At 41.2% G+C, this 15,789-nt stretch overlaps 1 protein-coding gene across 1 annotated transcript in view; it reads right to left on the bottom strand.

Moving 5' to 3' along the window:
* Positions 1 to 8,876: 8,876 nt before the first annotated feature.
* LOC125486779 (integrin alpha-11-like) overlaps positions 8,877 to 15,789 on the bottom strand; it is a 38,050-nt gene continuing 31,137 nt past the window's right edge. Inside the window, exons 8-9 of the mRNA XM_048615757.1 lie at positions 13,746 to 13,859; positions 8,877 to 12,682 (exon numbers count right to left, since the gene is read on the bottom strand). Of these exons, the coding sequence (XP_048471714.1) occupies positions 12,584 to 12,682; positions 13,746 to 13,859 (213 nt within the window). The 3' untranslated portion in view covers positions 8,877 to 12,583. The remainder of the gene's footprint in view (positions 12,683 to 13,745; positions 13,860 to 15,789) is intronic.

The following is a 15,789-nucleotide window of genomic DNA, read 5'->3' as shown; positions in this document are numbered from 1 at the left end:
TAAATCATTTATATTGGCAATTAGTTTACTGTGGTGCTTGGTCATAGAGCATATCCAGAAGAGGCTGCTACTGTTTGTTTTTGAATGTGTTTTTTTTTGCACAAGAAAAATGAGCTGTTACAGACTCTCTCTTTCTATCTGAATGAATCTGCGCACTGCTTCTGGATGTTTCTGTCTTTTTGTGATGCTAAACGCTTGTTGCAAGGTAACAGATTTATTCCTTCTGCCTTCCCAACCCCCTCTCCAAAAACTCTCTAATCGCTGAAATGTTTACCTGAACTGTTTACTGTCAAATGCGTGTAAGCAAATAAATTTCCAGAAATCCCACCAGCTCACTCAACATAAAACTGAAACTAAAACTGTCGTCTTCCTCATTATGACATAACATAGAAATACAAATCAAATTTAAAGTATAAAGCTTCTTCCACTTAGACCCCAAGTTTCACCTCACTGCAGATTTTAAAAAAAGATGAAAATGTATCAGAAGCATTTTCATTTTTGTTTCCTTTATACAGCTTTCACTGGTAGCAATATATCCCCAATACATACTCCAGGACTTTCTGTAACAATCTCAAGTCCATTTTGATAACAGCTATTTGTTTTTTCCTCCATAAAGTATCCGCTATAATAACCATGTACAGCCAAAGACTTTTTGCCTGCTGCATGAATGACTTTCCAGTCTATAATGGCTATAATGTTAAACTCCAACAAAACAATCAAATTATTAGTATGAACTCTTAATGGAAAAGCTGTCTGGGACTCAGTACAAACACTCCACTGTAGAAACATTCGACTCCTGTGGAAAAGTGATTAATGGTCATTCCATCCCCATCTCTTCCAGTAGTACCACTGCACCAAAACTGAAGTCATGGCATCAACAACCAGTTTAAGTGGCGTGTATAATTCACTGCTGTTAAAACCAGCTCAGTAGTCAGTACCACATGCAGAGATTTTTGCATATGTCCATTCAAATTTCTTCCATTTTAAAGAAAAACAAACTTGTCAAGAGAACCAGTGTAGTGCTGAAATTTCAAGAGCTTCTGATTTAAAATTTGCTCATACCAATTATACCTTAATTTCTCAAATTGCTATAGGCATGGGAAGATGCAAAATGGCCCTTATTTTTCCTTCTCCAGGTGCTATTTGGCCTTAACTTACAGTGTGGGCCTTTGGAAAATTTACTTATGGCCACATTTATGACCAAGTGTGGCTATTTCTAACTGAACAATTAGTTGAAGTTTTTGAAGTGCTGTTCCTAGGATTGGCTGAACCATCAAATTTTCAATACGTACAACATGATTGAATAATCCTTCAATTACATTGGCAGGTCATGGTTGAAAAGTTGCAGATGCATCTCTCATTCCAAATGGCAAGACGTTACATTCATTAAGTCCGTCTGGTATTACGAAAGCAAACATTTTATTTGGCTGCAACGGTGAACGGAACTTGCCAGTGTCCCTTTTTAGTGTCAATTTTTGGACAAGCAGGATTTTTATTTTACAATCTGCTCAAAAAAGACCTCCAATCAATTGTTAAAGCTTATGGTTGATCGAGAAATTATATTGCAGCCTGCCTTTGTTATCGGGTTATTATTGTTTTCAATTTCTAACCATCTTGGGTATTTACAGCTAGAATTGACTTTTTGCTAGGTGGTTACTTTTAGCTGCTTATGCTTGTGAGATCATACTTTTTATTTCTACCTACAATTATCCATTAAACCCCTCAGTTCAGCCTTAAGCAAACATTTCAAATAGCTAAACTTTTATAGTTTTCACTCCCAGAAAAAATATTAACAGCAGTCATAGATTTTGGAATTTCAAAATGTCTGTAATATGCTTAACGACAAGTTCAATTATGCTCAGCAATTCTATAAGCTAGTTTTTAAAAGACTCACAGATCCTTCTTGAATTCATTGAATTCTGATCCCATAAAGAGCCTCACTTTATGATCCCAACTGGTGATACTGGACAATTTATAGAGCAGAATGAGACCCCTCAATAGACCATAAGTTTTACTTTGGCAATTCTTTAAATGAAGTGTCTGCTGGCACCAGCAATACAATAAGTTCCCACTGTGCATGCTCATTTTCATTTGTTTCAGACTGCATTTGCAGTTGTAAGCTGTTTCTTTAAAAAAATAAATCTAAAGTTTCTCTCTTCTCTGCAATGCTTAGTTATTTTTACATTTTCAGGCATTTTTAACAATCAGATTTTGGTGCTACCTCGTATGTTCTTGGATGGCATCAAATGCAGTGCTTTTTGTTGATTATGGCGATCAGTTACTGAACATATTCTTGAAATTGTCAATGTACATTTAACAAAACGGTGTATTGCTCAAAAATCATGAACCACATTATCTAGAAACTATTTGAAATGGTTAATATCTGAAATAAAGTCTCAATTTGTACCAACAGCAACCATTACCTCAGTGAGGGATTGCTCTGGCTTTGAAGCTGCTTGTTCAGTTCTGTAATTGTTTCTTTTCTGCAAACTTCTGATTCACATGCTAAGTTTTTAGTGTTTTCTTGAGACCCTTTAAACTATTGACACTACTCGCTTATTATTTAACATTGGTTCCTTAATTCTGTATTTTCTATAGCTTACTCCTGCATTTAATATCTATGCAATTCAGGACTTCTTTTTCCATCTATTATAACTTTGGAGACTGCAGTTAACAGCACTTCTGTTACAGATGTGCTCGCTCTCGTTCTCTGAACCTGCACTCTGCCTGTGGCTACCCTGACATGTCTCACTTTCTATATTTGACTCCTGTCACAAGGCAACAGCAGACAACGTTCCTTCTATACTGCTTTCCTAATGAACAGAGCTGTTCATCTTTTAATCGCCTCAATAAAATGCATGTAAACTAATACATTTCGAGACGCCCCCCCCCCCCCCAACCGATTTTTGTTTGTTTTGCAGATCATATGAAAATGGGGTCATTTGAATCAGTAAATGTCCAAAATGACAATGAAATAGGAAAATGGTAAGAGCCGTGACATCTGGTGATTCAAATAGAAAAGAGAAATATGTGACATACTTACTCGATAAACAGACTTTAAACACTAAGCATGATACCAAAAAGAGAATTTAACATAATGCTTAGTAAACCTGAAGCTAAGTATGTGTGACAATGTTGAATTATTTGATGAGCAGTACGCGATAGTACATTGCATCCCTGGCATTACTAATGTTAAGGAGCACAAATCAGATGGAACTTTGATTACTATATCCAGCTCTAGTTGCCAGTAGAAAAAAGGAGGCAGTATAGTGCAAGAGAAAAGCCATGAGGTAATGTCTTCGTTTGAAGTTACCAAGAAAGATTGAAGAATTGTGGGCTTTTGTATGTATAAATGAACAATGAACAAATGGAGATATGTTGGACTGGAAGAGATACTCTGACCCATTCAGCCTACCTCACAATTATGGAGCCTTTCGTATTGTAATATTTACATTTTCCCATTCTGTCCGAAAGTGAAGTGAGCTCAAGACACATATCTGGAAAAATAAGTCCAAGCTATTTCATTTGTTAGGTGCTCAAAACCCATCCAAGAAATTGTTCCTGTCTTAATGTTATACTTTACCTATTTCTTGTATAAGGAGGCCTGTGCAGACAAAAAAAAAGTCAAACTTTCACACTGTCCACTTAAGCTGGCACTTTGGTTACATGGGTCCACTATATGCTGGGACCACCTTGTGACAATACACCTTGATCTGGCCTTGTATTCTTGAAGTTGTGACTCCCTGATTAATTGAGTTATAGCTAGTTGTCAACACAGGTACAATCTACTTTCTTAATCATGTTGTAACCCACAACCAGATCACCCCTAATGTACACTTCTCTAATGTGTAGTGTCCCCCTTTTGAGCCACTTTTGTCTTTCATGGACAATGTTGCCAATATCCCAGTGATGGCACTGCATGAGATATCAGTTGAACTGTTCTTTCCCATAACCATTCCTTTACCGTTCAGGATCTGGTGGGACTTTGTATCAACCAGGTACGTTTCACAAGTACACTGACTGGTTTAATGGCTTTGGTGACCATTCAATTATTGATCAATACTTTGAGGCTAGTCAAGCAGACTCTGGTAGAGGTCAGTGAATCACTGTTGAAGTTCAAACCTTACAGTTGCATGCTGTCTCAGGACTTTGATGAAATTTAAAGTGTTTTAAGTCTTAGCACTGACTACATTTTATTCTCAAATCACAGCATAATATCATACACAATAAGCTTGTTTTTTCTTATGATTGACCAAATACAGTTTGATGTTACCATCAACTCAAAAGCTTCAGATTTCTCAAATCCTTACTGCATTGCAGTCTTGCAAATGCTCTTGCTGTTGTGTCAGATTTCTTAGAAATGTGACTTAATTAATCTAATGTGTGCAAAATAGATACCACATTTGCCTACCTAACAGCAAAGAAATTCATTGCTTGAAACCATGAAATATTTCCAAGGAATGTAATATGGTATTTTGTTAAAATAAACAGTTTTTCTTTGACTGTCCAAGCTTCTTTCTGTCTGTTGTTCCATTCCTAACTAGCCACTAGATGATTTTGATGAGTTCATTTTTCTTAACTTGGTTATCTATTCTGTTTTCTTGAACTCTAGTTCACTTCCTGTAGTGATTGCTGTGCAATATGCATAAATAAGGTAACACAAATAATTCACACTCTGCAATGAGGCTACTTTCAACTGAAGTAGTGCTCCCCTGCTTTGTGGTGTGTTTCTTTTATTCGTTCATGGAATGTAGGTGTTGTTGGTTTGGTCAACATTTATTGCCTGTTCCTAATTGCTGAGTGCAGTTCAAAGACATCCATATTGCTGTGGGTCTGGAGTTGCATGTAGGCTAACCCAGGTAAAGATAACAAATTTCCTGTCCTAAAGGACGTTAGTGAACCAGTTAGGTTGTCCTACCAATCAACAATGCTTTCATGGTCATCTTTAGACTCTTAATTTTAGATTTTTTTTATTGAATTCAAATTTCACCATCTGCCATGACTAGATTTTAATCCTGGTGTAACACCACTTCACGTTGCTTCGTTGTATTTCTATCATTTGTTGCTAGAAGTTAGTTTTGGCAATTTTCATTGACATGGGTCTTGCTTAGTCTGTGTGCTATATATATTTCCAGCAATAACAAGATTATTGATATTGTCCTTTGTCAATGTTGTAATTCTACTGAATCCTTGAATACAATTTGATTTCTGGCCTGACTAAAAATGCAAATTTTATAGAATCTCTGTAGTGTGAAAAGTCCCCCTGACTCTCTGAAAATCATCCCACACAGACTCTTTCCCCCTCAACACCGCACCCCCCACCCATGGTATCCCTGTAACCCTGCATTTCCCAGGCTAATCCAACTAACCTGCACATCTTTGGGAGGAAGCCAGAGGAAACCCATGCAGACACCAGGAGAATGTCTGTGTGGAGTTTGCAGTCACCCAACACTGGAATTGAACCTGGGTCAAAAACAGAAGTTGCTGGAAAAGCTCAGCAGGTCTGGCAGCATCTGTGAAGACTAATTCAGAGTTAACGTTTTGGGTCCAGTGACCCTTCCTCAGAATGAGGAAACCCAAAATGTTAACTCTGAATTTGCCTTCACAGATGCTGCCAGACCTGCACAGTTTTTCCAGCAACTTCTGCTTTTGTTCCTGATTAACAGCATTTGCAGTTCATAGAATCCCTACAGTGTGGAAACAGGCCCTTCGGCCCAACAAGTCCACACCAAGCGTCAGAGCATCCTACCCAGATACATTCCCTATAACCCACCTAATCTACACATCCCTGAACACTACAGGCAATTTAGCATGGCCAATTGACCTACCCTGCACATCTTTGGACTGTAGAAGGAAACCAGAGCACCCGGAGGAAACCCAAGCAGACACTGGGAGAATGTGCAAACTCCACACAGACAGTTGCCCGAGGGTGGAATCGAACCCAGGTCCCTGGTGCTGAGGCAGTAGTGCTAACCACTGAGCCACCCCAAATAAAGATAACAAGTTTCCTTTCCTTATGGATGTTAGTGAAACAGATGGGTTGTTCTGCCAATCGACAATGCTTTCGTGGTCACCTGTAGACTCTTAATTTTAGATTTTCATTGAATTCAAATTTCACCATCTGCCATGACCAGATTTTAATCCCGGTATAACACCATTCCACCTTGCTTCGTTGTATTTCTATCATTATAAATTGTAAAGGACAGCAAGTCACAGGGAATGCATGGGAAGAAAGGTAATAATTTGTCAACACTCTGAGCCTTGGTTCAAAATCTCAGAAACGTAGGAACAGCTGAGCATTGTACTGTCCAATACTTAGGCTATTCTGTCTGTCTCCAACTCTTTCAGTCTGACCAGTTTCATTCATCCATTCTTGCCCCATAAATTTAAATTTTGTCTCCTTTAAAATGTTTAAACAATTCCTTTCTGAAAGCACTTATTGAATTTATTTCCACCACCTCATCAGGAAATACATTCCAAACCCTATTCACTTATAAGAAAAAGGAGTAGGCCATTTGGTTCCTTGCACTTGCCCCATCATTCAATATGATCATGGCTGATTCATCTCAAGCCTTAACTCCTGCCATCTCAAATCCCTGCTGTTTCACATATCTACCTCATCTTTAAATACTTTCAGTAATCTGAACTTCATTACGGTCTGGGCTAGAAAATTCCAGATTTTCACTGCCCTCTGGGAGAAGAAATTCCTTTGCATCTCAGTTTTAAATGAGTTTTTTTTTATTCTGTAACTATGTACCCAAGTTCAAGACTCTTCACTAGTGGAAATATCTACTGTCAAGTCCCCTCAGAATCCATACATTTCAAGAAGATCGCCCTACGTTCTTCTAAAATCTAGTAATAAAGGGCTAAATTTAATCCATAGAATCCCTCCAGTGTGGAAACAGGCCATTCGGCCCAACAAGTCCATACTGCCCCTCTGAAAGGCATCCTACCCAAACCCATTCCCCTAACTTCCCATGTCTAACCCACCTACAATAAACATCCCTAGGCAGTGTGGGCAATTTAGCATAGCCAATCCACCTACCCTGCATGTTTTTGGACTGTGGGAGGAAACCGGAGCACCTGGAGGAAACCCATGCAGACCTAGGGAGAGCGTGCAATTAACACAGACAGTTGCTCGAGGCTGGAATCGGACCCAGGTCCCTGGCGCTGTGAGGCAGCATTTGCTAACCACTAAGCCACCATGCTGTCCGATTGTTTAGTGTTCATGACCAGTCAACCCATTCATCCCAGGAATGTGATCATTGTGTGAGAAGGTAAAACTAAAGGCTGGAGGACTATAACCAAAAGTGAATTGGCATCAAAAGATTGAAAGGAGCAATACTAGAAGGAAACCATGTCAGCATTTAATGGCAGTCTGCAAGTGAAAGTGAAACTATTTCCCAAAACCATTTTCCTCCTCTTTCCAAGTATGTTTATTTTTTTAAGTGTTCAGTTCCCATTGTGATTGATAAGGTTCCATACTCACTTCTTGTACTGTTTTCCATATTATGACAGATATTTGTCTAGCAGAATTCCATTTAACCTTGTCTAAGCTCTTAAAATTGTTCCCAGGTTTGTAACATTTTCTTCAGGAAGCGAGACGATTCCTCAACCTTTTGCCACAAAAACCTTTCTTAATTTTATACACTGCTGGCTGATCCGTTCCTTAACCTCTCTATTCCAAGGCACAGAACCACAAACTTTCATCATAACCATCCCCTTACCATCCAAGCAAATCCACATTTCCATTTCTAGAACAGTGCCATCGATGGGATTGAATCCAATAACTATAAGCTTTAATATTAGAGATTTTCTTCCCATAAGGTTAATGCTTTGCTGATGAAATTTGTATTGTTCTCAAAATCAACCTGTTTGACAAAGCTTTTGGCCTTCAATACTGATATCTCTGTGATTCAGTATCAAATTATGCTTGGTTGTGCTCCTCTGAAGTGCTTGGGAGGTATGTCTGTTAAAGGTGCTATACAAATACAAGTTTGTGTCCTTTTTGAAAGGCCTCACTATCAGTGGGAGGAGGATTGGAGAGAAGACCATTTGAAGGACCGATCCCTTCCTTTTCCTCAGGGAACTGCTGTTGGATGGCTTGCAGTTAGGGAGCTCCTTGCCCTGATGCTCAGAGTGGCCCGACTGTTCCAATGTGTTAGGCAGCAATGAGGAAAGTTACAATACACCCAGGCTTACGATCACTGCAGTTCCAAGTCTGTGATTGCTGGTCTGGCTGATTATTGACATTAGTGAATCTCTTCTAGGAAACGAGCCAAGGTAACCATCAACCTTAGCTCTCAGAACTACTGGTGGATGCATGGGGCAAACGGTGACATTTTAAAATTTACTTATATCCGTTACAAAAGCCCCATGCTTGACAACATGGGTAGTCCCTTTTACCTTTGTAGGTGGTAATTGGCCTGTTGCATTGGCCTTTGGGCTGGGGGGAGCTGGCCAGCACTGTGCAGCGCATTTGCAACCCTACCTTCCCTGTTGAGGTTTCCTCTGTCTTTCCACAGGCCAACCTTTTATTACACTCTTCTCCCATCCAGTTCACAAGAGAATGGTGGTTGGGCGGTGGGGTGGGGGTGGATAGTAGCAACTTTACCTCCTTCTTCGCTACACGCTGGTTCCCATTCCTTTGGAATGAATGTGGACAAGCTACTTGCCTGTGATGCAGTTTCTGACAAGACTCACCAGGGAGTGGCTGGATTCCCCTTCCATGACCCAGTCCCCCTACCATATCTCCGCTTCCCCCCCGCCCCTCCAACCAATCCAGATGCTCAGGCTGAGGTCTAGGGTCTCCACTGCTGTTCCTGCTGAAATCAGCCACCGAAGACCACCCTTAATTCATAAAGAAATGTGCAAGTAATGAGAAGCAACCACAGTAACAGTGTACATCTAATTTTCTTTGAACCACTCAGTCCATCTTATGTCTCATGACCAACAGGATATCAAAGCAAGTAGTCTTTGTTCATATAATTACAAATTGTCAACACTCTGAATTACAAAGGCAAATTCCTTCCAAATATTTACATATACAAAAGAGTTTTACATATAATACAGAATCTGTAAATGTCCGCAGCATAGAAATTTTACACAATTTTCATTAGGTTATGGTGATTGAGAACGTAGTGTGAAATTTCCTTTGTCAGTTGTGCCTTGCTGGACAGCTTTTACAAGCTCTCCTTAATTGGATGTGATTTACACACTGTTGAAATGCTGATCATTACAATGGTTCACTGGCTGTAATGTATATACTGGAATTTACGGTGTTCAGTTTACCGTTGTAAAGGTACATTGATAAAGATAAATAATCCCAGAAAATGCTTGAAGTACAGTGTAGACCGGTAATGCCCAGGTTAACAGTTCAGGTAGACCCCTCGTATTCGAGTTCAGTGGGTAACCCTCTTTCTTCTGATAGAAAGTCAAACAGTTCAAGTCCCAATCTCTTTGTGAGCACGAAATTGAGGCTTATGCTCTAAGTGTAGTTCTGAGGTTTGAATGGCAAGTGGTCATGACTGTTGGGATCCCCAGAATCTGTCTTCCTGACTTTAAACTTACACACCAACCAGGTCCGCTGATGCTGCTTGGCCTGCTGTTCATCCAGCTCTACACCTTGTTATCTCAGGATTGGAGTGGATCTCTATTTTACATCCTGCCAGATTTTGTGTTCCATTAAGGTCAAAATCGGGCCTTAAAAGTCAGTCAGCTCCCAACCACAGATTGTATGATCAAGGTTATACTTCCCCACAATGCAGCAACAGCCAGTAGATGGCAACCAAGAGTAGCAATTCTGGTTAAACTTTAACCCTCCGCCCCTTGACGCCAGGTCACTGAAACCAGTAGCAACCTCTCTTTTGTTCCATAATCTGTATTTGCCTCCCATTTATCCATCAACTGTATATCCAGTGCAATGATAAGCATGAAAACAACTGAATCTATTGCAAGAATTCCCTCCATAATGGCATTGTGGGTCAACCTATAGACGTAGCCTGCAGCAGTTCAAGAGGGCTGTTTACCACCACCTCCAAGGTAACTAGGGATGGGCGATAAATGCTGGACCAGCCAGAGATAACCACATCCCACAAATGAATAAGAAAAAAGGTTGAACATGGTCCAATTTTGTCCCCATCATTTCTGCCTGAGCTGGTTCATTTTTCTCATTGCACATTACGTAGGCCCTAATAGGAGTTGCTAGCCTTCTGGGTTTGCCCTGGAGCCTCCACAAGTAATATTTCCAAACCACAAACTTTTGCCTTGCCCCCAGCAGCATTCTCCTCTTGAGAGAAATGAACCTCAGCCCGCCAATCTTTTCTAATTGATGTTACCAGGAACCTATTCCCAAAACATGTACATAAAAATACTTACCAGCAAGGGGCCAGTTGTTAGAGACTAGGTATGGAATCCCTAAGAGAAATTGCTGTGTCCATTTGTGGGATATGTTAGGACTTGCCGATGGTCATCTTTAAAATTTATGAAAGGGTCTGATTGGGTTCGTGTAAAACAATAATGGGTCGAATCTTATGGAGTTTTGGCTAATTCTGAGTTGCATTGAGTTTTTTTTTTAAAGAGGGATTTCTAGCACATTTTCTCACTGTGCCTTACCTCACCTCATTCATTATCTTACTCCTTATGTGGAGAGCGTCCTGACTACCATCCCTGAGTGAGTGACTGCCGTGTCCAAACCCCTCTAATGCTATTGGAAACTGCTCTGGACATAGCAAACCAGGATCCCATGGTTTTCACATCAAGTTTTCTCTGTCTAGCTTGTTTTTGGTGCATTTGGTAAGGTGGATGTTGAATATTAATGAGGGTGAGTTGGACTGCCAGGCATCAAGCAATAATCCCCTATAATTGGCAACTCGGGGTTGCCAGGTGAGGAGCCAGCTGTTTGTCAATAGCAGAAAACATGGAGTGGGGGTGGTCAGCACATTGAGATCAGTCTCAACAGGCATCTCACTCAATTCTGCCATAAATCTCACCGTAACCCATGTTCTTCCAGAGAGTCGGCCCAGTGCTTCTATTTGAAGCTAAGAGCAGAACGAGGGCCTGTAACTATCACTAGCCACTAACAAATCTAACACCGAATTCACAAAAACTTTCATTGCCCAGAGAGTGGTTTGAATGTGGGATTCACTGCCAGGAACAGGGGCTGAGAGGAACAGGCTAAATACATTTAAGGAAGGGGGAAAGTGGGGGTAGTGATGCTACATAAACACATAACAGAGAAAGGTCTAGAGGATATAGTCCGAAGTCACACAACACCAGGTAGTACTCCCAACAGGTTTGTTTGAAATCACAAGCTTTTGGAGTGCTGCTCTGTCATCACCTGACGAAGCAGCAATGTTCCGAAAGCTTGTGATTTCAAATAAACCTGTTGGACTATAACCTGGTGTCGTGTGACATCTGACCTTGTCCACCCCAGTCCAACACCAGCACCTCCACATCGAAGGGGATATATTGAGAGGGTCAGAAGTAAGCAGAAGCTCAGGTGTAGCGTAAACACTGGCATAGACCAGTTGGGCTGAATGGCCAGTTTCTGAGCTGTAAACATTGTGTCATACCCCAACAGGTCCACAATGTCCAACCAATCCATAGGATTAGTCTTGTGATTGGTGCCTTTCTGTTAATTCTTTCTCACCTCTACAATTCCATGAATGTTCATCTCTCAAACTGCCTCAGCTCAGAGGGCACCCGCCCCTAGAAAGCCACACACATTTGTAGGCCAAGCTTGATAAAACTAAGGAAGCACATCTACCAGTGGAGAAGGACATCAGTGGTTACTTAATCACCTTGAATAGTTTTAGCAGATCGATAAATGGATAAACTTCCTCTTTGTTATGAGGCAGGGGAGGGGGCTACAGTGAGATTGTGGGCACAGAAATCCAGACTGGGCATTTCCCTCGGCATTGGGCCTTCCCATTGTGTTAAGAGAAGGAGCGATATGAGACTCGGATAGACTGCACCTCTCTCACACCTGAAGGAAGGTATGTGATAAGCAAAGGATCGCAGGGAGGTTAACTTAATTAAAAATATCTACAATCCATAAATCCTGTGCAAATTATTCCTCACTTTCTTATAAACATAACACTTGGAACCAATAGACGAAGATTACAGACAGTCAGTATTTTCTAAACAATACTTCAGGGATTTGCACTTAAAGGGGCAGGTATAATTCCTGATGGCTGTAAAATGGGCACTGGCTCATTCCAGTTGTGGTTGTGCCTGTTTGGGTAGTTTTTCTTTTGTGTTTAGCACAGTCACACACACACAGCCAATGAAAGTTCAAGCTTTCAAACAGAGAAATGTAATCTACGTTGCTTCCCCTGATAAAACATGGTTTTTTGATTGGGGTGGGGCAGGAGCGGAATATATTCTGGGATTTATAGCAGTTTGCTGCACCTTAGAGACAATGAATGAAAGTGTGTTGAACCACAAGCAAAAATCAATGACCTCACATACAGGAAGGTGCACACGGTGACTGCTCGGTGTTGGTATACTGTTTTGCCAGTTGGTGTCACCTGGTTATTGTTGTGTGAGTTTGCACCTTCTCGTGTTTAACACTTCTGAGATTTCAATGTTCTATGCCTTTTTTCGACGACTGCTCAATTGATCCATTCCCAGCGGCCATGGCCTCTTTCCTGCGACGGTATGCAGTTTGGAAAAAGCCAATCTGTGGGGTAAAGAAATGAAATGAGAGGATTAATCTTACGGCAGCGGGATTCAGATCAGAGAATTGATGCTCAAGTGTCAGCCTAGCCTGGCCCTTGCCCTGCTCAGCCCTGTTATAAATAAGGGGCGTGGGGACTTTTCTGGGCATCAGATGACAAAAGGCTAACAGCTGCAGGCCATTCAGTCCTTTGAACTCTATCGAGTTCGATCACTGCTGGTCTGTATCTTTGTTCCACCAACTTCTCTTGCTTATCCTCGAACTAAAGTGTACCAAACTCGCAATGCCTATGGAATTCCAGTTCCCAGAGAACATTAGAGGCTGCTACATTGAACATTTAAAGGGGAAGATAGATTTTTGACACCCCACAAGGGAATCGGGGGTTATGGCTTAATTGTGTTCCTATATTTATGGTGTAATGGTCTTGGCATCTTTCAGATGTTGCAAAGCTGAACAGCTTCTGTCAGTGGCACTCTGAGACATGTCTGATATCTTGGTTTCTTGGTCACTGTGTTATATGTTGTCTTTTTGATATTGGTTTTGGTGCCAGCTGCAGTACCATGATACAGTCACTGTCACATCCAAATGCTGTCCTTGTGGAAGAAAGTTTGAGCTTGGAAGATGCTGTCAAAGGAAGACCAGCAACACATCCTGCACACAGCCCCAGTTTGTTGCTAAACCTGTTCCACATTGCAAACAGCAATGATGGGACCAGGCAACAGCTAGAGAGTCAGCGAGAGTCAGTGTATCTGACTGCTCAGCAGTCACTACGTGGAAAGCAATTCAGTACAAACTTAGTATTATTTCCAATGGCCTGATGGGTTGCATTATTACAGAAAGTATTTGCCGTGTTGTGATCTCAACATAACCGACACAGCTTTCATTTGGGACAGTCAACTGCAAATAAAACTCTCAAGAACGCAGGCAATGAAGAGATATGCTGTGGTCATCACAGTCCCCACCTTCCCACCTTCTGAACTGGAAGCCACCCAGAGTTAGGATGGATAAGCTTGCTCGCAACGCTGGAAGGTCTAATATTCAGGCTCTGGTGAAATACTCCACTTACCTTCCATAAAGCGAGAGTGAGCAGTGCAAACAGGAGAAGGCCTCCTAACAAACTCCCAATTATAATCCAGATGGAGACCTCAGACTCGTACTGCTTGGTCACATGAAGTGTGATCTGGAAGGAGAGGTACAGGCGAATTATGATGGGAAGCTGCTGTGCTTTTTATCTCCAATGAACCCCTCCTCCATATTACACAGACTTCAATATCTCATCAATGACAACTCCTCATTGGGAGCCTTGCTCCACCTTATTTGGAGAGACTTCTTTTGCTGTGTCCCAGTTAGCTGTAATTGAATTAAAGCTTGTTCCTCCATTTGACCAGGGAAGTCTGATCCTTTCATCGTCAAATGATCGGATATTAGGAGCTTCATTTGGGAGATGAGAGATCACTCTCACCTGGCAGGAGAATCATGAACAAGGGGACATCATCTTAAAATTGGAGCTAGGTTGCTTAGGGGTCAAACAAAGACTGAAGTTGCTGGAGAAATCAGCAGGTCTGTGTGGGAAGAAAGTAGAGTTAACATTTTTGAGTCCAGTGACTCTTCTTCAGAACTTAGGAGCCGAACAAGGCAACAATTCCTGTACGTAACATTTAGTCGAAATGTGGAATTATTGTCTCTAGGGTGCTGCATGTCATATGGAGCTTCTGATATTGAGATCAATAGACATTGCTGAGCAGTGGGATCGAGAGATATGGGAAAATGGTGTTGAGGTGTAGGTCAGCCATGGATAAAATTGAACAGTCAAGGAGATAGTCTTGGAGGTTTGTACTTTGGTCTGGTCTGAGCTTATTTTAAGGCTCAGTTTGTTCCTGTTCCCTGTAGCATTGAGCTGGGTTGTACATAACTGCTGTACTCCACCAGAAATCTGGATGTAGTCATTGTAATTCAACTCTTTATTCTCTCTATATACACCACTAGTAAATTTTTCAAAGCCACAGAGGGCTGCTTTCTCACTGGGGAGAGTTGACCAGTGGAGGTTTATCTTCTCTCAGACAAGGGGAGAGGCTGAGAAGGAGAAGTTATCTTCACGGTACCTCAGCCAGTGATGGGAATTGAACCCACACTGTTGGTGTTAACTCTATGTTGCAAAGCAACTGTCCAGCCAACTGACTCCCATATACCACTACAACTGAATACAAAGTGTTGCTCCCTTCACAGTCTCTGTCTCAGACTCTCTCACATAGTTCTGCTCATGTCACAACTATCAGTTATATCACTGACTGAGTAACATCAACTCCTTCCCCATCGAGGGCTTCCCCCTGTTTTTTAATGTTCTAACATTTCTACACATTCAGGGAATGCTGCCTGGTCAGAAATATCATACTTCAAACGAGACATGATCTGTGCGAGGAAGAAAAACCTGTGATGTGAGTCATAATCGTAGTCAGACACTCATACAGCGCAGAAACAGACCTTTCAGTCCAACTATTCTATGCTGACCATAATTCCAAACTAAACTAATCCCACCTGTCTGCACCTGGCCCATATCCCTTCAAACATTTATTATTCATGTACTTACTTAAATATCTTTTAAACGTTGTAACTGTACCCGCAACCACCACTTCCTCTGGAAGTTCATCCAACACACAAACCACTCTGTGTAAAAAAAAAAATGCCCCTCATTTTTTAAAAATCTTTCTCCTCTAACCTTAAAAATATGCCCCTTAGTCTTGAAATACCACACCCTCGGGAAAAGACACCTGCCATTCACCTTATCTATACCCTTCATGAGTTTATAAACCTCTGCAAGGTCATCCCTCAACCTCCTATGCTCTAATGAAAAAACGTCCCAGTCCATACAGCCTCTCCCTATAACTCAAACCCTCCATTCCTGGCAACATCCTGGTAAACCTCTTCTGAACCCTCTCCAGCTTAATAATATATTTCCTACGACAAGGCATTCAGAACTGGACACAGGACTCCAGAAGAGGCCTCACCAACGTCTTGTAACAACCTCAACATATCATCCCAGCTGCTATACTCAAAGGTCTGAGAAATGACAGTGGTTAAAATGTGGTTGAAATCCTGGAAAGGTGAGATTC

The sequence above is a fragment of the Rhincodon typus genome, chromosome 33 (genome assembly GCF_021869965.1).
Source record: "Rhincodon typus isolate 14 chromosome 33, sRhiTyp1.1, whole genome shotgun sequence".
Classification (NCBI taxonomy): Eukaryota; Metazoa; Chordata; class Chondrichthyes; order Orectolobiformes; family Rhincodontidae; genus Rhincodon; species Rhincodon typus.
This window is presented reverse-complemented; position numbering and strand designations above follow the sequence as displayed.